The 19,273-nt window shown below is 50.8% G+C and overlaps 1 protein-coding gene across 4 annotated transcripts in view; it reads right to left on the reverse strand.

Moving 5' to 3' along the window:
• Positions 1-5,114: 5,114 nt before the first annotated feature.
• Positions 5,115-19,273, reverse strand: part of kat80 (katanin p80) — a 200,365-nt gene continuing 186,206 nt past the window's right edge. For all 4 annotated transcript variants that reach the window (XM_084590174.1, XM_084590172.1, XM_084590175.1 and 1 more), the window contains 2 exons: positions 11,480-11,596; positions 5,115-10,663 (listed from right to left, as the gene is read on the reverse strand). In XM_084590174.1, coding sequence (XP_084446300.1) covers positions 10,531-10,663; positions 11,480-11,596 — 250 coding nt within the window. In that variant the 3' untranslated portion in view covers positions 5,115-10,530. The remainder of the gene's footprint in view (positions 10,664-11,479; positions 11,597-19,273) is intronic.

Below are 19,273 nucleotides of genomic sequence, written 5' to 3' on the forward strand. Positions count from 1 at the left end.
ACACGCATGTTCTTCACGAAAAAAATGGGTGACCCTCAGAATGTTCTGCAAAGTTGAAACAAATACATAGACTTTTTAAGACAACAGATTGCAAGGAACATATGTCTGGCAGTGAACCTAATTAACACAATCATTTCCAATGCGACCAGGCCCATCATGCCAATCGTACAGGAAACACTGCCTCAAGGAAACACTACGGGACAAGACACCACCGCGCTGTGCGCACACGGCAATTTATAGCAAGCTTATATATCCTCCACACGAGGTGTTCATTTCAAAGCTAGTGATTCTCGCAAGTCGAGAGAAGTTATTTGAATCATTTTTAAGCTTGCGACGGCAGTAATGAAAAAAGAAGGCATGCTCATATGTCGCTGGTAATTTTTATTTAATAACTTCACTCTACCGCCATTGTGCGAAAACTGCGTAAATGCATTCACTGAAAAACATATGTATTACTTAGCCAACATTGTAGGCAGCCAACCACAGCCCTATTTTGGGCCATGTTTGGCTGCCGGCATTGGGTGACGACTTAATTCCCTGCCATTTGCTAATAATTGGCTCAGTCTTTGGTCAACTATAAATTGAAGTAATTGGCAGCCAGCCAGGGCCCACCCCTGGGCATGCATTGGCTGGCCGAGGATACCGGCTGCCGAGCTCTGCCCAGTCGTTTACCAACGGTAGGCCATCGGCCAATTTCAATTGGGAGTGCGGCGTTCATACGCACGCTTGTTTTACACGTTACTTCGGTGCGGAATAAGACTGCGAAGCGCCTCGCTCGTCTATTATTTTCTAAAACGCGTAAATATTTCTGAATCACTAACGCCAGCGAGCTACTTTAGTAAGAACTCTGATGATGGTATATATATAAGATTGTCGGTAGCTTGAGAAGACGCGTGGATCGTGGCCGTGGCTCGTTATCGCCAGCATTTTCTTTTCAACCTGAAACCGCACCCTTCATGAATATTCAGTGTTCTGGGGTAGCCTTCTAACTGAGATTGAGAAATAATATTATCGTCGTAGTAACAAGCACAATGCTGAAAACGTTGACTCTACATAACCTGTGTTCAAGCGTCAATATGACCCATGTTAAAGGTCAGAGTCGTCCCAAAGAAAAAAAATATTTTAAAGGTGGTTGGGGCGATGGAGCGCGGCCTGGAGTAGAATAATACTCGCCGCCTCGTGGAATGCAATGCACAACAAAGGATGATGCGCTGCAAGCTATGGTTGTTGCCTATTCATACACCATTGCGAGTGGCTTTTCTGGCGAGTTGCGATTGTGCTCGAAAACTTGTGCTGAAAGCTTTCGAATGTTTGCTTGCCAATACACCGGCGCGCGTCCGTTCCTGACATGAAATCGAATGAAGACAGTTCCCGTATAAGACATTCTATTAGCAAAGCACTATGCTTAGGAAGGTAAGGAGAAAATGAGTTACGTGCGAAGTTTATCGGTGCCAAGCCATAGGGGCGTCCGTTCACAGCGCCTAAGTCCATTTCAGAAGCCATTGTTCGGGTGCTGCTCGATTAACGTCTCTGCGACCCGTGGAAGAGGTCAAGCGACCGAGCAACGAGCAATCTATCATCGACGAATGTTCGGGACTAGTTGGCCCGCGAAGCTCAACAAAGGAGCGCCCGAAAGCGAAAGTGCGCGCGGGTCAGAAGGGTCGATGAATCGGATGCGCGCACCAAGATCCTCGTCGAGGCGCAACGCTCGCATCCGAGCGCTGTCCGCGTCTTGCAGGAGCACGTCAGAGTAGAGCCGATCGGCGGCCGCCCGCCGAGCGCATCAGAGCGCGATTAGCTTCAGCCGGCGCGCAAACAGTGAGGCGCACGCACGCGACGCGAGGGGAACCGCCCCCGGCCTTTCAGGCTCGGCGAAACAGAACGCCGCCAGCCCGTTCTGCGAGCGTGCGCGAGGGCGCGTCTCTTCTCTGGCAGGAGTCACGCTCCCCGGTGGGGCCAGCGTTCCGCTTCGACGCGCTTTTGTCACAATGTCGGCAACGACAATAGTAATTGGTCCCGTTAATCGGGTCCGGGCGCGTCCCTGCAACGGTTCTGTTCGCAGCGCCAAGCTGCCACCCGCTGCTCAGCTTGGACGGCACGGACCCCGCTCCGTGACCCCGCTGTTCTTCCCAGTGCCTGCTCCGGTTTTCCGCGCCCCGCCGCGTTCTCGTGTGCACCGGAATACGCACCACGCACTCAAGCAGACCATGTCTGAGTACTGCCATAAAGATTCCACGATTCCCACGTATGAATGAGTTTGTTCGCGCCAAACAGCCCATTTTGATAATCTGGTTCGTAGTGCCGTAGGCCTACATACAAATAAACAATGCCGTTAAACTACGGGGCTCGATGACAGCATTACGTGGCGCGTGCACCAAATCACGAATACAATGCAACACTTCCTTTCGAACAGATTATTTGCCAGCCGCACTGACGAGAACGCTTCGTGTGCGATACATCGGACGACATGCATCCGGGCGCCCCACCTCGACCGCGTGTGCAATACGCTGCGCTATTAAGCCATCACTCGCAGTGAAGTGGTCGCTCGAGCAGTTTTGTTTTGTACAGTGCCTGGACCCTCGCGCGCGACCGGCGCATACTCAATTTTTGAGCCTTACTGCCATACCGCTCCTCCCCTGTACTTTACGTCGATATCCGCTCCGCCCATTTAATTTCCGCCAGCCACAGCTCGAGTGCTCAAGATATCAGGTAGCAATTGCAGGGACTGGCAACGTCTTTCGTGCCATCTTAGTTTAAATAGACCACTACTACTACACATGTCACCAGGGTTGAAACTCATGCACCATAATTACGCAGCCAAGAACGACTCACAGTGCGGCGTCAATGTGACCCGAGTGGGACGCATCGTCCAGAAGAAAGATGCACAGCAGCCAATTTGTTGTCACAGCGCGTTTATTTTCTTCTCGTTCTCTCGCAATGACGGCGCACCGTCGCCAGGTTAAAAACAGGCGACATCTGCCATGAACAGTGCCAGGCAGACGTAATGAAAAGCAATAAACACAAGGTGAGTCTACAAAGGAATGGTTATGACTGTGATTAGGGTGACCCGAAGTGCACGAGCACAACGACGCACCGAAAGTGAAATGGTTAAATTATCTGGTTCTGGTGAAAAGCCAGAGGCGACTAAGTTGGCCCTACGAATCGGCAGATGCATGCTAGGCTCGCATCCATAAGAACCTCACAGAGGTCATTGAAGAAGGCGACATACAAACGCACATACTACGCAAACACTCTTGTGAACAAATGCAAAATCCACAGATATCCCACCCTGCACCACACAAAGCTACAGCAGCGCTCACAGGCGGACCGTCCGCAGCACACACACACACAACAGGCTTCAAAGACGAGGAGTGCGCAGATGAAGCCTCCAAGCATGGCGAAACCTTGCAACCGTCCGGATGCGCACTTCCCAGCAAAATCCGCGTCTGGGAGTAGTCATCGCACCTTGAACAACAGCGCATCACATGGACCAGAAAACGGTAATATCCCAACTTGAGACGCCTCATGTAGCAGTCGGGACAACTGAGTAACTGGCTAATGTGTAACAATTCAGGAAACTGTTTTTAATCCCGGTAACAAGAGGTACTCCCAGCAACTTCTAAGGCAATTCTCATAGCATGACGAAAGGCTCACACAAAGCGCCTTCGAGGAAAAGAGCGCTAGCTGCCTCGTCCCATCCAAAAAACCAAGCATGCGAATTAGGGCTGGGCGTCTATAAAATTTTAGCCAGATTAAGCGGCAGGCACTGATCGATGGACTAATTGGTTAATCGGTTCTTAATTCGCGCGCTTAACAAGGGAAGGGACAAGACTACATATATGTTGTGTACGACCGTTCTTAGAACTCCGCCATCGACAGCATACAGATGAACTCCCCTCGGACACGGACGGCAAGTCCATTTAGGGATAGAAATAAGTTTGGGGGTTTAGCAGGTAAACTGACTCCTGGCTTAATACACACTCGCACGGAGCCAGGAAGACATTCCAACAAACGGCAGAAGTTATATGCGAGGTATAGGTGCCTCGCACTCGCCACCATGACAAGTCTGCAGTTCCAGAGTGCAACAAAGAGCCGCACATTTTTTTTTTTTTTTTTTTTTTTTATAATTCCATGTCACAAGCACGTACAGCGGACGAATATTTAGTATATTATTACGACTGCAGGTCAGTTATCGGAATAGCGGAAACTCCATACGAGTTTCTGGAAAGGCACATTTGGCTCATTTGATCGACGTGAATTCAACCGATTAGTCAGTCACGAAATTCATAACGATAAATCATCACAAGAATTGGCCGACTATTCGAGCGACCGCCCAGCCCTAATAGCGAATACAAACAAGTGGTCGTTCCTCTCACTACCAGCCCGAACACATCTGTACAACACGCAAAAGACAGCTGAAACGGCACAGTGGCAATTAGACTACGGAGGTGCGCTTACTAACCGCGATGCTAACCTGACCTTGTTTTGAGGAACAGAATCAACCAAAATGGCAGTACATTTGTGTCACATGCGGCCACACGGAGAAGAGTCACGCAGTCGTGATCACACTGGTGTTTCAAAACGTCACAAAGATTACAGCGACAAAGTTATCGGAAAAGGCCGCCGTAAGGCAAGACAGTGCTCGCTGTCAGCCCAGCCTGCGGCGCCGCGATCAACAGATCGCGTAATGTTCCGCTCTCAGCGATAACAGAGTGCCGGCGAAAGGCTGCGAATTTCAACATGGTAGTGCACGACCCCCAAAGACAACAAAAACACAATAAATACGCAATCTACAGTAACCGCGCTTTCGTATGATGTCTCCCATCGTTGTTTCATCCGTCGCTTTGTTGAATAGTGCGCGACGCACTGTTTGCGAGGGGGAATGCGTATATGCTTCTGTACATGCATTTGATGCTTCTTTTGCCTCGTGACAGCACCATGTGGCGAACTTTTGAAAAAGTGGGGCGGCTTTATAGAGCCCGGCCTGGCCCGATGCATACAAAACAAAACGCGTCAGAGAGGCCACGTGAAGTCACGATTTGTCAGTCGGCAAGCACTGCATCCCACAACACACGTTAACTTAATCACGCACTCTCACATGTATTCCAAGGAAAAAAAAAAAAAAAAGGAAAACGACAAAGCAAATTTACAGCCATGCAGTAAGACATCATAAAGCCATAACAGGGCTGAACACACGTCTGCGGTTGCGTCACGCCCCACGGGTCAAAATGTTTTATGAGTTTGACGCTCCAAAGAAGCCGACGACAGAGCCAGAGGTTGTGCAAGTGCGTTATTCAATGCATGACGAAAAAAAAAACGAAAAAAAAAAAAACGCGAGGGCAGAATTAACAGTTCGAGAGCTACGTAGCGCAGACAACAGCTCGATAACCTCATTTTGTAGAACCGACACATACCTCACTAATAGCTTCCGGACACAAATACCAGCGCTCCCTAAACTTAACTCACTGCTTGGGGAATGGCAATAATTGTTCTTGGGCGCAGACTACACATGGGGCAACGGATATGCGCAGACGGCCTGCGACGCACGAGTAACTGTTTAAAACAAATTCTGTCCTGCTAGGGAATAACAAGATGGTTGCGAATGTCAGCAACTGCTTTAACATGCACACTCAAGCTCCTCACTTCCAATGTTTACCGCAAGATGACAATTCATGCCACTCTGCCCGTGCAACAAAGCGTACTCCACGGGATATTTCACTTCTGCAGAACGACTATTTGTACACCTGTGACACCGAACACCTCACTGCGCCGGCTCCATAACTATACATTCCTTTCACCACGGAATCTCCTTTGCGACGTCTCAACAGCTGACCGCATTATCCCCCGACATCAGCCCGTCCCGCATGCGTGGCTGGCCCAATGCCACAGCGAAAGGGAGTCTTAGAATTAAAACGAATGTTTTTGTGAGCGTGAAAACATTCGGGCACAATTTAGGGCGAAACTCGCATTGAAAGCTTGGACCGGCTGACATTTTTTGAGCGAGATTTCGTGATATCACTGCAAAAAGAACATTCAGCTGCGACAAAAAAGCAGCCTCGCACAGTTTTCCTTCATTGTTGAAAGGATGGATACCGCTGCAGCTGCGTCAACCGCTCTTCCCAAACAAAACCAGACAAACTCGGAAAACCGATTAGATCCGACAAGTTCGAAAGTATACTTTCGTTCATTGGCAAAAATGCTGCGAGGACCTTCCAGCGTAATAATTTCTTTGGATCTTTAATAACCGCGACTTCGTGAATTTAAACGAACCAGACATTGCTCACAAAGCGGTTATCCTTCGAAACTGCGAGCTACCGTAGCCCTGTCCAAAGTGTCGAAGCATGTACAAGAAAACTTCGGCAAACCGGGCGTTTCCGTTGCGATGAGCGCTTCCCTCATCGAAGGATATTCCAACGACGCTTTTCGCCGTGAGTGAACGCTAAAGCCACTTCCGCTGATTCAATCAATCACTAGACTGAATGAAGGTCACTGCTGACGGCAGGCACTTTACACGTGAATCATAGCAGTCCCTGACAAATTAAAAAAAAAAAAATCTTGTCCAGACATTTCTATGATCGTATGTAACCAAAATATCAGCAGTGTTAGGCTTCATGATGATGCCACCGCGTCCCTGAGGCAAACCCCGCCGCGGTGGCTCAAAGGTTATGGAACTCTACTGCTGAACCCAAGAACGCGGGATCAAATCCCGGCCGCGGAACTTTTCAGTTGGGGCGAGAAGCAAGGCGCCCGCGTACTGAGCGACGTCAGTTAACAAGTAGTCGAAATTTCCAGAACCCTCCACTACGGCGCTTCCTCATAGCGCGAGCCGCTTTGGGACGTTAACCCTACAAAATTTACGAGACACTTTGGCGACTAAAGTGGTGAAAGGCGAAAACCTGAGTGCCGCATTCTGCTACGCATTTGTTGCGAATGTGGCGGTGAATGACGCTTCGAGTAAAGAGGGTGACTACTGTTTCACATTCCTCCCTTCCTTTATGGCATGGTACATGTGTACGCGGAGAATTGTGGCAGATACGGCGCCTTTTCTATCCTGTAAATCAATTTCAAACGCCACTGATACTTGCTGTACGAGCGCCTCCTGGACATCTGGGTCTGCTTCTGTTTGCTGTGCGGTGCGACGTTCGAGGTGGCGGCAAATGAAAGGGCGCACGGACGCCCGGTGGGGTCAGCTTCGTATATGCATTAATCGCCCTGTGACGTCATGACCTGTCGTGACGGTACATCACGCTCCCCTTGTCGAACACAACCAGCATTTCATTGAACGCATTAAAGTTCATCGATGTTCTATAATTCGTCTACAGGAAAGGAAAGGCGCAGTATCTGTCACTCGCGAAATCTCGCTATCATTCTCTCTGTACGCAAGGGGAATCATGAAGAACGCTTCAGGATCCGAGGCGTGGCGCAGTGGTAAAGCGCTGGGCTGGGGATCCAAGGGACGGAGGTTCGATTCCCCGGTGGGAGACGAGGTTTATTAAAGAGATGGAAGTTCGATTTCCCGGTGGGAGACTAGGTTTATTAGGTTAGTTTTTAAGTATCGATTCAATGGTGATTGGGCATAAGACTTCCGGTTGGTCGCTTCGAATTTGGCGGCTGGTGACGTCATCGCGTCTCGACCAATCGGAGCCGCCGCAAAAGCGGGACACAATTTGCCCACAACAATGAGGCATTAAATGTTTTCGTCTTAAAACCAATCAAACAATCTTGCGCCAACCAGCCACAGCAACGTTACGCACCTCTTTCCGGGCCAGATACCAGGACGTTTTACTACTGTCGATAGGAGAGTGAAAAGTTGGAGCGGCGAAGTAGCAGACAGCATCCGCTTCACGTTATCGCACCGCAAGAAAAAGCTTACAGAAGCAATTATGGAGTAGGGTAAGATAAAATCCGCACATCGATAACATTGCGCATGCTTTCCGAAACCTATGGATGCACAACTATAGGTTTTCGTAAACAACGTGCCGTATCATCCAATCCAATACAGTGGGTGGGACGTCGTATGCATTTCACAACCCCAAATCATCGCAAAAAAGGTTCGCAGACTTTGCTCTGTACGCAAAGTAATACATCAGGGGAAGCCGATGGCTAGCAGTTGCGAACAGTGTAGTGCTTCTAAAAAATTTTCCGAATTTAGTGACAAATGCGTTCTACAACGTAAAGATAGCGGCGATGTAAAAAAATTACTGGCATTCAAACTACGATTGCTCCATCGACTGTACGCAAAAATACACACTGCTCAAACACATCCCTCAAGCTAATTTATCGCTAAGCTCACTAAACGAAGGAGAGGACCAATTGCGCTAGTTGGTTCATAATGGCAGAAATGGCTAAAAAATATACCAACAGACGGGAAGGAACAGGAGACAGACATAAGTGTATGTGTGTATCTTCTCCTTTCCCATCAGTCGGCGCAGTTCAGTTGTTTCCATCAATAAATGAACATGTCCCTCTTTTTAAAGTACTGCCAATGATTGAGCACGCAGACAGCTGACCAGCGCGATATTTAGCAAAACTTCATGACCGTCAGTGCAGTGTGCTAGCTGGCGAAGATTTCACGAGGGCACAGCGAGCCAGTGTTCCCCTGCGGCCAACTGCTGCATGCGGCCATCCTGCACACTGAGGGACACATGCAAGGATGCTGCTGCAGTGTGCAGCATGTGTATGTACCATCAACGTCAAATGAAACGCATACTCGGGAATTCAAAACTAAAAGCAACACTGGAGATAAAGTTGGGGGCAAATAAAACTTCCACACAGTGGCGTTCATATCGGTGAACTTCTCGCTGTGCTGTTTTCATTTCAGCTTTCTTTGCTCACGTTTTATGTGACCCCGATAGCACATGCCAGAAAAGCCTACAGCTGCATCTTCATGATAAACATTTCTGCAGTCGCATGGACTTTATGCCCTCTGCATGCATTTACTAGACATAGGAGGTGGACGAACAGTTTTAAGTTTGCTTCTTCACAGCTTGCACTGATACAACACACGCTGCGTTAATTACGTAACTGTAAAGGGGAAAAAAAAAAAGAAAAACACTTCCATAAATTTCGCGTCACGCGACCAGCGAATACGCGCCCTTAATGTTGGCATTCGATCAGAGGTGAAAAGCACCAACAGTGGAGGAGTTTAATTGAGGTACGCGAGGGATTGGGCGAGGAGAAAAAGCTGGATACCACACTACCAACATTCAGAGCTTTCCAGTGAAGACCACGCTGATCTGAAGCTGAGAGATTTCAGGCTGCATCAATTCAATCCACGACATCACAGCCCCAATGTGCTTTCTCGAAATGACAGCACACTTATCGGAGAGCCCGTATACTTATTCTAAGGCCGAGAATCTACCGCTATTCCATTAAGCCATGCTTCAAAATTTCAGAAAATACAGAGGACATCGCTGATTCACAGAAACTTGGGTAAAGCAAGTTCACAACACTTCAACACATTCGCTTGAACAGCCGTGACAAATAAGCTAAAAGCGCTCACAAACGCATTAAATATATACTATTTTTCAATTTACGGTTTCATTCAAGGAAAACCGCAGGACACGATCCCATCAACACGCCGTACAGAGCAGAACAGACACCTTTTATAACAGCACGCTGTACACAGTAACGTCGAGTTGTTTCTACGTCGAAAAGTTAAAACAGCTGAATGTGATTAATCTGCGAGCGCCCACACGTTTACACCAACCCTAGTGCTCACGGCCATCATGATGGCAGCAGCAGTGACCATAACCACTCCACTCGTGATGTCTGAGTCGGCACAAGTTTGGAATTTTCCCAGCAGGTCTCATGAGTTCCACGCAGCTTTGGCGCTGCCGTGGTCCTTTAGGACATCACGGAGAAGGCTGTAAGCTGCCACCTTCCACATTCGCCAGTTCGATCTCCAGTTCGTGGTATTAATTAAATTACTTGACTGCGTGACATCTGTGAAACAAAACCAACTGACATCATGCGTTCAGATAAAATACGAGGAGGGCCTGACAGCTGAATTATATATCAGTGCTTAGTAAGACGGCACAAGGTAAAAAAAGAAAGGACAAGAAAATTCCTGAAGGCTGCTTAATAAAGCGCCTGGTCTACTACGCGAAAAATAAAAATAAAAATTAAAGCCGCTGTACAATTTAACGACACAAAGTCATGCATAGCAAAAAGATGGCGACCATGCTATAAAACTAAAGGTGCCGGGAAATGGCAATACATAAACATCTTGCAACAACATGGCTTCCTTATCACAGTGCAGTGTTCCTTATGTTAAGGCCGCCGCGAAAGGCACCGGTGTGAGACGCGAGCGGCGGCCGCGTCGGCGAGGCGGCGGCTGCCTTTCTTCGTCGGCGATAGTCACCTCCGTCCGCAGTAGGACGAAGGGAGGAGGGGCACAGGTGCGCGCGTAGCTTCGCCCGGAGCGCACCGCACAGCTTCCTCGGGAGGCGGCCCATGAGTGGTGAAGTATTCACACGATGGCACTGTCGGTGGTGGATTGTTTTTGAGTGCGTCCTGCCGAGGGAGAGTTCACTCGAGGCCCTGCATGAGGATGTGCATCTCGCGGAAGAGGTGGCCCAGCTTGCCCTGCATCGTCTGCCGCTTGAGCAGGAACGACCGGATGGACAGCAGCTGGTTGTAGCAGCTCATGCACTTGTTGTACCTGCCAAAAGAGAGACGAAGCACGCTCAAGCGCCGGCGTCCCCAACTGAACTCCCGTTCCCTGAAAATTGCCGCAAAAACACGAAAAAAAAAAGTGTTTGCATTTGCTACCACGGAGGATGAATACTGCCTCCAAGTCCGGTGGCCATGTTACACCAACACGCTCAGGCAGGACGCCATGCGCCAACGTAATAACACCGCGACAGAACCGGGCCTCGAACAGGTGAAGAAGCCACCGAGAACAAAGCCTCAGGAGGGCGACAGACGCGGAGAAAAACAGCGAGGATATGCCGGAGGGGGCGGGGCCCAGCAAGGAGACGGCGTGCGGTGCCGCTCGCAGCCTAGTAATGACCGCTGTCCGTCTGTTGGGTAACCTGGGTGTGTTTGGGGAGCTTATGCCGTTCAACGGTGCCCGAGGCACTCGAACCCTCCGCCTAATTGTACCTCACAGGAGGGCCGCCAGTGCGAGAAACTGCGGCGGCCGGGCCGAGTGGTCGGCGCGCGATCGCAATCGCAATTAAACTGGCGCCCGATGCCCCTCCTCCTCCAAACTAATGGTAACAAATTCGAGCCTCGCGGCAGGTCGTACATCTCCGGTCTGTATCTGGTTTCCGTTTCGTTCCTTCATGAATTTCACAGCTGCCCCCTCGGTGCGCGCAGCCGAGAGCCACTCCTCGGCGAGCAGTGCACGATATATTACATACACGCCCAGTATTACAGTCGGACAATTACGGCGCTGCTCGCCCCTCCCAGACAGAGATTTCACGGCACTTGGCGCCCTCTCCCCGCACGGTGTGCGCTATCGCGGGATACTGGCCTTTCTTCCCGAGAGATGTCCACCCCGACGCCGGGCGGTGCGGTGATGTTCGTCTTGATGACGGAGGCGAAGTTCTTGAGCAGGATGCGCAAGCAGGCACAACCGGTTGACATGTACCTGCACACAAAAGCGAGGTTCGTTCACTGCCAAACATCTGACGAGCAAGACGGAGACAAAAAGTCTCCAGAGGAAGCGGCACAGGTGCGAAGTCTGCCAACGCTGGCCCGATTCCACCAACATTAAAACCAACCCTTAAAACCAACATTAAAAGTGATAGTCAAAACTATCACCTCATCGAGCCTGCTCTCGAGTTACCGACTCTAAACTTTTGTCCCCCACAGTACACTGTCCTGCTCAGCAGATTCATTTATATCGTGTGAGCCACCATCGCTGCAAGGCAGGACAAAGTTACGCTAAACAGCAACAAAAAGAAAAACGCAGGCAGCTTCGACGTCGTCCAGTCGCACCGCTGGCCCTGGTAGAGGTGTAGTCAGCGATCTCAATAAATCAATGAACTGCGCGACAGGCAGAAGCTCTTTATCGCACTTGGCATACCGCTCAACCCTGTGCGCGTTCCACGAGAGACGATCCGCGAGTGGAACGTGCGCAAAAGCTGCGTCCACACGGAGACTTTCTCCGGCCATGGGCTGGCCCGGACAAAGGGCCGCATGCCGCGGCGACTATTTACATAACAGGGTGTGATCGTCGGTCATCTTCGATGCGGCACCGGGTCAATCGGGTGCATTCCTGGCATTCTCGGGACGGAATCTCGGGCCGTAATGAACGGCGGCCCGAATAAATTGACGAGTCGCGGAGCATACAGCACCGCGGCATGGCCACACCTTCGGCACACCGTCGTGCCAGCGAACCTCGCGGACGAATCGCAGAGCCAGCACGCTCTGGCTAACGAAAGTAATTAATGATGCATAAGTACTCGGGGCCATCATCTGGGCCCGCGCTCTGAGCGGGCGCCGACCGACCACCGCGGCCACGACGACTGCCCATGAATGGGAGGTGTCCGAGCCGTGCCTCAAAAATGTCAAGCACAGGCAACCAGCTTCCCCAAGCTCGGGGATTGCCAGCAGACAAAGCATGACACACCTGCCCAAAGCGATTTTCCCTTTCCACTCGAAAGCAGATTCACGAAAACTAACCTCGCACACGCAAGGGCACCGACGATGACGTTAGTTTAAACAAAAGATTAAGGAAGTGTCTGCAACGTGCTGAATTCTCAAAATGCACCACGCTCGTTAGTGCGCACTTTCTAATAAAGTGCTCACAACGATACCTTTTTTTTTTTTTTTTCCTGTGACAGGTCATGCCACATAAAGCGCATTAATATTGGAACGCCATTTGCGCAATGTCTGGGATATTCAGGCATCTGCTTACGCCCCCCCCCCCCCCCCTTTTTTTTTTCTTCAGAAAGACCAGCAAAAGCGCACAACTGTCTGGTGGCCCCGTCGAAGCGATCCTCATGATACCAGGAGTCGGTTCACTCTGGCATCAGACTGCGACAGCTACACGATGCACACGTACAAAGCACTAGCTTTTGATTATTAACCTTTTTTCATCTTTTTTGATCAGTTCGCAACAAGGGTTATATATAACAAGCTTATACGCTTCCACGTCGCCCCAAACGTTTCTGGCTAATTTGCGTTGGCAGGAGTGTGGAAAGTTCACACCTGAGCATGCCGCATGCTCCAGATCTTGTCTACAAAATAAAGTATAAAACCTTACAAGCGGCGTCACTTTTGCTAAAAATAAAGCCTCTCGTAGAACCTCGTTCAAAGAGAGAGAGAGAGAGAGAGAAAAAAAAAAGGGGGGGGGGGGGGCGTGCATACTCAGTTCGAGAGGACGAATAAAATGGTAAAATGGTAAAATGGCGCTGCTGGTAGTGGCGCTTTCTTCGCGGTTTGAGCATCGCAGCGTAGTGATTTAGGCCACAAGGCAATCACCGAAAGCATGAGCTTAGCTGAAACGACGCTGCCGAATATCGTGCTGCGGAGGGAGAAAGATGGCGAGGACAATGCCTCATGAATTCCGCAAGTCTCCGTTGTCTCAAGCAAGAGGGCGACCCCCAACGTCGCAGCAAGCGTTTTTTTTTTTTTTTTTTTTTTTGTTACTGTTGTATCCTCCCAGTAAGCGTTTCATGCGCCAACTGTGCTCGATACACCGAGAGGTGCTCGCGGAGTCGTGCCTCGGCCGCGCCCACGGCTCCGTACAGCTGCGCCATCGCTGTTGGCGTGACTGACAACGGCCGAAGCGCGCCCGTTTTGGGAAATCACCCGCCGGATCGCAGGTGGCCTCACCTGGCAAAGGAAACAACACCCTCCGCGAGCAGCCGGAAACACAAAATAAGCTACCTGGTCCGGAATAAGCAATGTCGGCGGTCAAGCTCAAGCAGGTGCTCGTGTTCGTTCACTCGCTATTCACATTTTAGCATGCGCCACTTAATTCCTCCTTTTATACGGGTAACTTGCAACTGCCGTTCAGCCTACATCAGCTGAATTATTCATTGTTTGGCAGCGCCGCAAGTGACATTCAGGGTATAGTTGGCCAAGAACGGGCAGCAGCAGTAGCAGTTGATCAAATCCATCAACTGCCTTTGATCTACTGCTGCTGCTGCTGCTCGTTATTGGCCAACTACCCCTGAATGTCACTTGGCGCTGCCAAACAATAAATAATTCAGCTGTTGTAGGCTGAACGGCAGTTAACTGGATGGCGGCTGGCACTAAGGAGGACTCGGCGAGATGAACATTGCGATTTCTGTCACTGCAATTAGCACACCAGTTACGGTTAGAGCAAAATTACGAAAGTATGCATCTCCAACAAGCAACTCTGCTTAAAAGTGCAGTGCGGCATCTGAAGAATTGGTGAGTACACTAACGCTGAAGCAAGACGCATTTTTTGCTGCTTCTCTTGGCTCCCTGCGCTTTTTGTGCGTGACTTTCAACGACAAGAAGGTGCACGCGTGATATCAAGGACGACATATAGCGGAGGACTTGGTTAAATTCCTACCATGCGGGTTTTCATTAAGGTGCCTTTACAGCACACGGAGGAATTTTTTTTTGTGTTTCGCGTCCACTGAAATGTAACAGCTGCGGCCAGAAATCGAACACGCGACCTCAATGACAGGGCTACCGTGGCACGTCCCTGGTTCAAAATGAAGACCCGGAGTGACCCGATGCCTCCTCTCAGAGGCTCAAGTGCCAGATAATCGCCTTTCGCAAACGAACATTAGCTTCATTACAAGCGCTCTATGATCGGAGGGCAAGGCTATTTCGGGCACCAACAGACAATTTTTCATATCGACTTGATTCTCATCGCGCATTTTTCTCGAAGCTCCGCTGCGGTCGCTGCATATTCAGAAGCAGCAAATCAATTCCACTGCCGGGGCGCAAACACCACCAAGAAGCGTCCATTAACATCTCAGAGCGCCACGGACGGCGCTGGTCTCCGGCAGGACGCCGCGTGGTCGATTGGTCAGCTGCGCTGGCCGAACGAAGGAAGAAGGCAGCGGCGACGAACGCACGTTCACGCCCGGGAGTGGGGCCGCGTGACACTCGATGCGGGGAGGAGGGGGGCTCCTTTTCCGATCGCGCGCGCGCGCCCAGAGATTGCATACGCGAAGGTACATTTGAACTGCAAATGTAATTGCAGGGAGGAGACTCGGATCCCGCTCGAGTCGTTTCCCTTTGATTGAGATGAATTATGGCCAACGGGTTTGCCGGGCCACCGAGAAAATGGCATTTCGTGAAGAAGGGGAGGGGGTAATTTGTTTCATAACGAGCGGCCCGTCCGGCCTCCCGTCGGCCAGCGCGCGCGATCCGGACGCCGAATGGCACACACGCTGGCGGAGAGCGAGTCCGATCGCAAAACGAGCCGCCCCGCCCCTTGGGAGCCATCAAGTTGTTGACCTTTGCACGTCGCCGAAACCTTCCTCGAAAGCCGCCAAAAGAAGAGTCGGGAGAGACGCACTGTTCCAATTACACAATCGGTCCGAAAGCGATGCGTCCTCAGACCCACGGCGGCAGCAGCAGCCAGGTAAGTGTATAATCACCGCCCGTCTTGCAGCCGACGCGCCTTGCGAGGGGTGCCGCCCGGACGAGGAAAAAGCAGAGAACTGCGCACGGACGCTCCCAAAACGAAACGTGAAGCCTCGCCGCAAGCCCAGCGCGTACACACAGCGAGAATCGTCGGTAAATGGCGGGAACAAACGCCAGGGAGGCCAGGTTTAGGCAAAACCTTGGGGCAGTGATGGGCACAAACAGTCGGAAGGCGCACACAGCCCGCCGCCACCAACGGCACTGGGCAGATGCGGCCTCATACCGAAAGGACGCGATAACAAATCGGCTCCATTTCAGGCACCCGCCGATAAGCATCAGATCGCGTTTCCCAAAAGAGCAGCGCAGAAGGAGAGGCGGCCGTCACAAAACAAGGAGCTGGGTCGCACTGGCCACCACTGGGGTCGCAGACCCGCCGGAAAGAAAAATGGACGAAAAATGCGCGCACAAAAAAAAAAAAAAAAAAAAAAAAAAACCCGAAGAGGCCGTTCGGAAAGCGGCTGATAGCATCGATCGTTGGTGCCGAAGAAAGTCACAATGGCACCCTTTGAACGACCCGCGCGTACGCGCTCCACGGCGGCCTGGCTGCGCGCGCGATCGGAGAGGCGGCGGGAGACTGGCGTGGACATTAGCTGCCCCACACGCGGGCCTTTTGTCCACAGCAAGACAGCCCCGCCCGCGCGCTCAACGAGGAACCGGGCCCGCAAACTCGCGTCTCTCCGTCGGATAAAGACATTTCGAGAGAGGAGATTGCCGCTGGTTCAGCTGAGAAACGAAGTTTAGTGCAAGTGGCGGGCGCTTGGCTCGGCGACCCACTTCTTTGCCAAGCACTGCAAGCTCGATAAGTCCTGCCCGGCCAGCCCCAAATAAATTAGAAGGTAGATTAACGCTCCAGATGTATTCAAGCAGTGCTGCTTCTCCAGTACGTGTCCGTTATTTGCAGTTATCTATGCATATGTGCTTCTAATGGAGATACAGTCGGGCACATATGTTTTCTCCGTTGAAAGTTTACAGCGGCCGCCGCGCGGAGGGCAGGGAACGTTCGGACTACAGAGACAGCATCACAGCGGGCGAGGGTGCGGCGGGCCGCGGTCGGACGCACGAGGCCGCCCCTCCTTCCGCGGCGGGGTTCCCCGGCTGATGTCTTTATCAGGCGACTCGGCGGAGCGAATGGCTAGGACGCCTGTCGACGTCGAACGCACCGTGACCAAGCAGAAAACTAGACGCGTCCCACAATGCTACGGGGGAGTCCTTCCGTGGGAAGCATTTCCCACAGCTCACCGCGCACGAAGAGGCGGGACAAGGCATTTCCAATGGGAGTGTGTCACCCGTCGACATAGGGCACACACGCTTCGGGAAGCGTAACTGATACCCGTTGAATTGAAGGATGCCAACTGCGAGAAACACTGGCCCTTCCTGGATACAGAACGGTTCACGTAAGCCTCCTGGGCAACAGCCAGTTACAGGAACAACAGTTAGTACAGAGTAGCCAAAGAAGTCGGAATGAATGTGCCTTCTCAAAACCTGTTGCACGTCTTCCCCCTTCCTCGCAGAGAGAGATGTGGCCTAGAGGGAGGAACTGAGAGCTTCCTGCGGCAGTCACCGCGCCTTTCCTCTGTCCTTACGAGAGCTCCCACAGAAACGTTATCCTAAACATGTCAGTCCGACTGTCGCCAATACACCCTTCGCAAGTAAGACAAGGAATCCGTTTTTCTCCTTTTTTTTTTTTTTTTTGCGATATCGCGCCCCTTGCTAAAGAAGGTAACGGTATAAATGCTACATTTGCCGCAGATGAGCCAATAAAGCAAGAAACTTTGCAAGGATCGTACGCCTAACAGCCATACCATCTGCTGGCCTTTTTAATATCGACTTCGCCTATCAGCATCAACTGCCAAAACTAATAATCGGCCATGACAGGTTATACTCTTGTTACACGGCCGCTTTGAATCTCAGTTCACTTGACCGTTAGATAAACTGATTGACTGTTGGCAGTGTTACACGGCAACGCCGACTGCTTTTGCGACCTCAAAGGCAGTTCAGTTAAACTGAGGTATAGTTGAACGGGTATTCGATCGACCAAGATGGTGGTCGACGTACTCGCTGCATCGGGTGAGTCGGCGGAATTTCTCGTTGTCGCATGTTTTCAAATCACTCGAAGTTTTGACCTGCAGATAGCGTTCAAACCTACAACTTCCCCTGACCGCATGAGCGTAAACATGCGAGGCGGTATCAGAAAACCTGCGCATATATGGCGGCTATAAGCGCATGCGCACATTCCAAATTGCCCACGCCTGGCGGGATCACTTCATAAAGATATCGAGTTTCGCGAAAGCTGCCGTGTAACCGATTGTCGCTCAGATTTATGTTATATGAAAAACTGAACTGTTTCACAACTGCCGTGTTCACAACTCTTTATCGGGCCCACTTCAGTGACGTGTCGTGGCTCAAGCGAAACAGAAATTGTAAACCACGACGTTAATTAGTTCTGGTAGAGAGGACTTGGAATTTGCTAATTACGTACCTGGGGAAACAAGGATGCAGTGAACATAGCCTCGTATACATGAACTCGACAGAATGCGGGTGGAGTTGATTATTCGAGAGAAAGAACACGTCGACTCGACAATGTTGGGCATCTAGGGACCAAATGTGCGAGTTAACTGCCTGATTGTAAAATGCGCCCTGGGACAAAACAGCGAGATGAAGTACTGGAAAGATGGCGCTGACCGTCCCGGAAACATTTGAACGAATGGCACCAAAGTTGACTTTCACGACCCAGAGGGGGCGCCTCAAGTGGTCCAACATGGCGGCGCAACAGAAGACTCCTGCGCTTATTTTCAAATTTCACGATGTTCCTGGATGGTGGAAGCCTCATGTGAACCAAACAGTCTCGTTTCTACAACGTTTTAGAAATGAATGCGCTGCCATGGTCCTCCAGGCTTCCATTAATCTCATGTGTCCCCATGCTGTTCTTTATGCACTGCTGGCCCGAGAAAACACACACATCACATTTAGCCGCTCTTCTATCTGGTTATCTTACAAATGTCCAGGTATCGGCGCTACTAAGGTACGAAAAAGCTGCCGCGTGGTGACACCACTAAACACATGAATCACTGGCTAGGTCTCAGAGACGGCGACCGGTCGCTCCAAAGCCTAGATCCTCATTGGCGAATCACGCGCGGAGTAGAGATACCCGGTAGATACAAGTGAAGAAATCACTACGAGTTGACCTCAGTGAAATAAAGCAAACTTACGCTGACGTCAAGAGTGGCGGTTATGTAGAGCCGGGATTACACGGCGACTTCCCAGTACCGTAATCATTCGCGAATATCTTTCGTAAACACTGCCAAGCTAAAGTCGACATGCTCCTTTATCATTCTATCTGCTGCCACGGTCTTCAAGCGCCTGTCGCGTTAGCACCTATGATACGCTGCTGAAAGAAACACTAATGTAAAGTAAAACGACCACCCGCCGCGCGTTACTGAATCTTCCACCTAGTTTCGATTCGACTGCGAAGCGTCGCCACTTGAGCAAATCAATTACGCACGGGTCGTCACGACTGCCAAGATCTTTCGACCCCCCTCCCCCCATGTACCCAGCCCACCTGGAATGTGTTTTCCTCGGTAGGTGTCGCACACAGACCTGCGACGCCTTCGTCCGAGTCAAGGCAGTTTAAAAACATACCGGTGATGAAAGCAGTACCTCCTCCAGGTATCCGAAATGCCTCGACAAC

This window comes from Amblyomma maculatum, chromosome 1, assembly GCF_055883805.1.
Source record: "Amblyomma maculatum isolate TAMU_Amacu chromosome 1, ASM5588380v1, whole genome shotgun sequence".
Lineage (NCBI taxonomy): Eukaryota > Metazoa > Arthropoda > Arachnida > Ixodida > Ixodidae > Amblyomma > Amblyomma maculatum.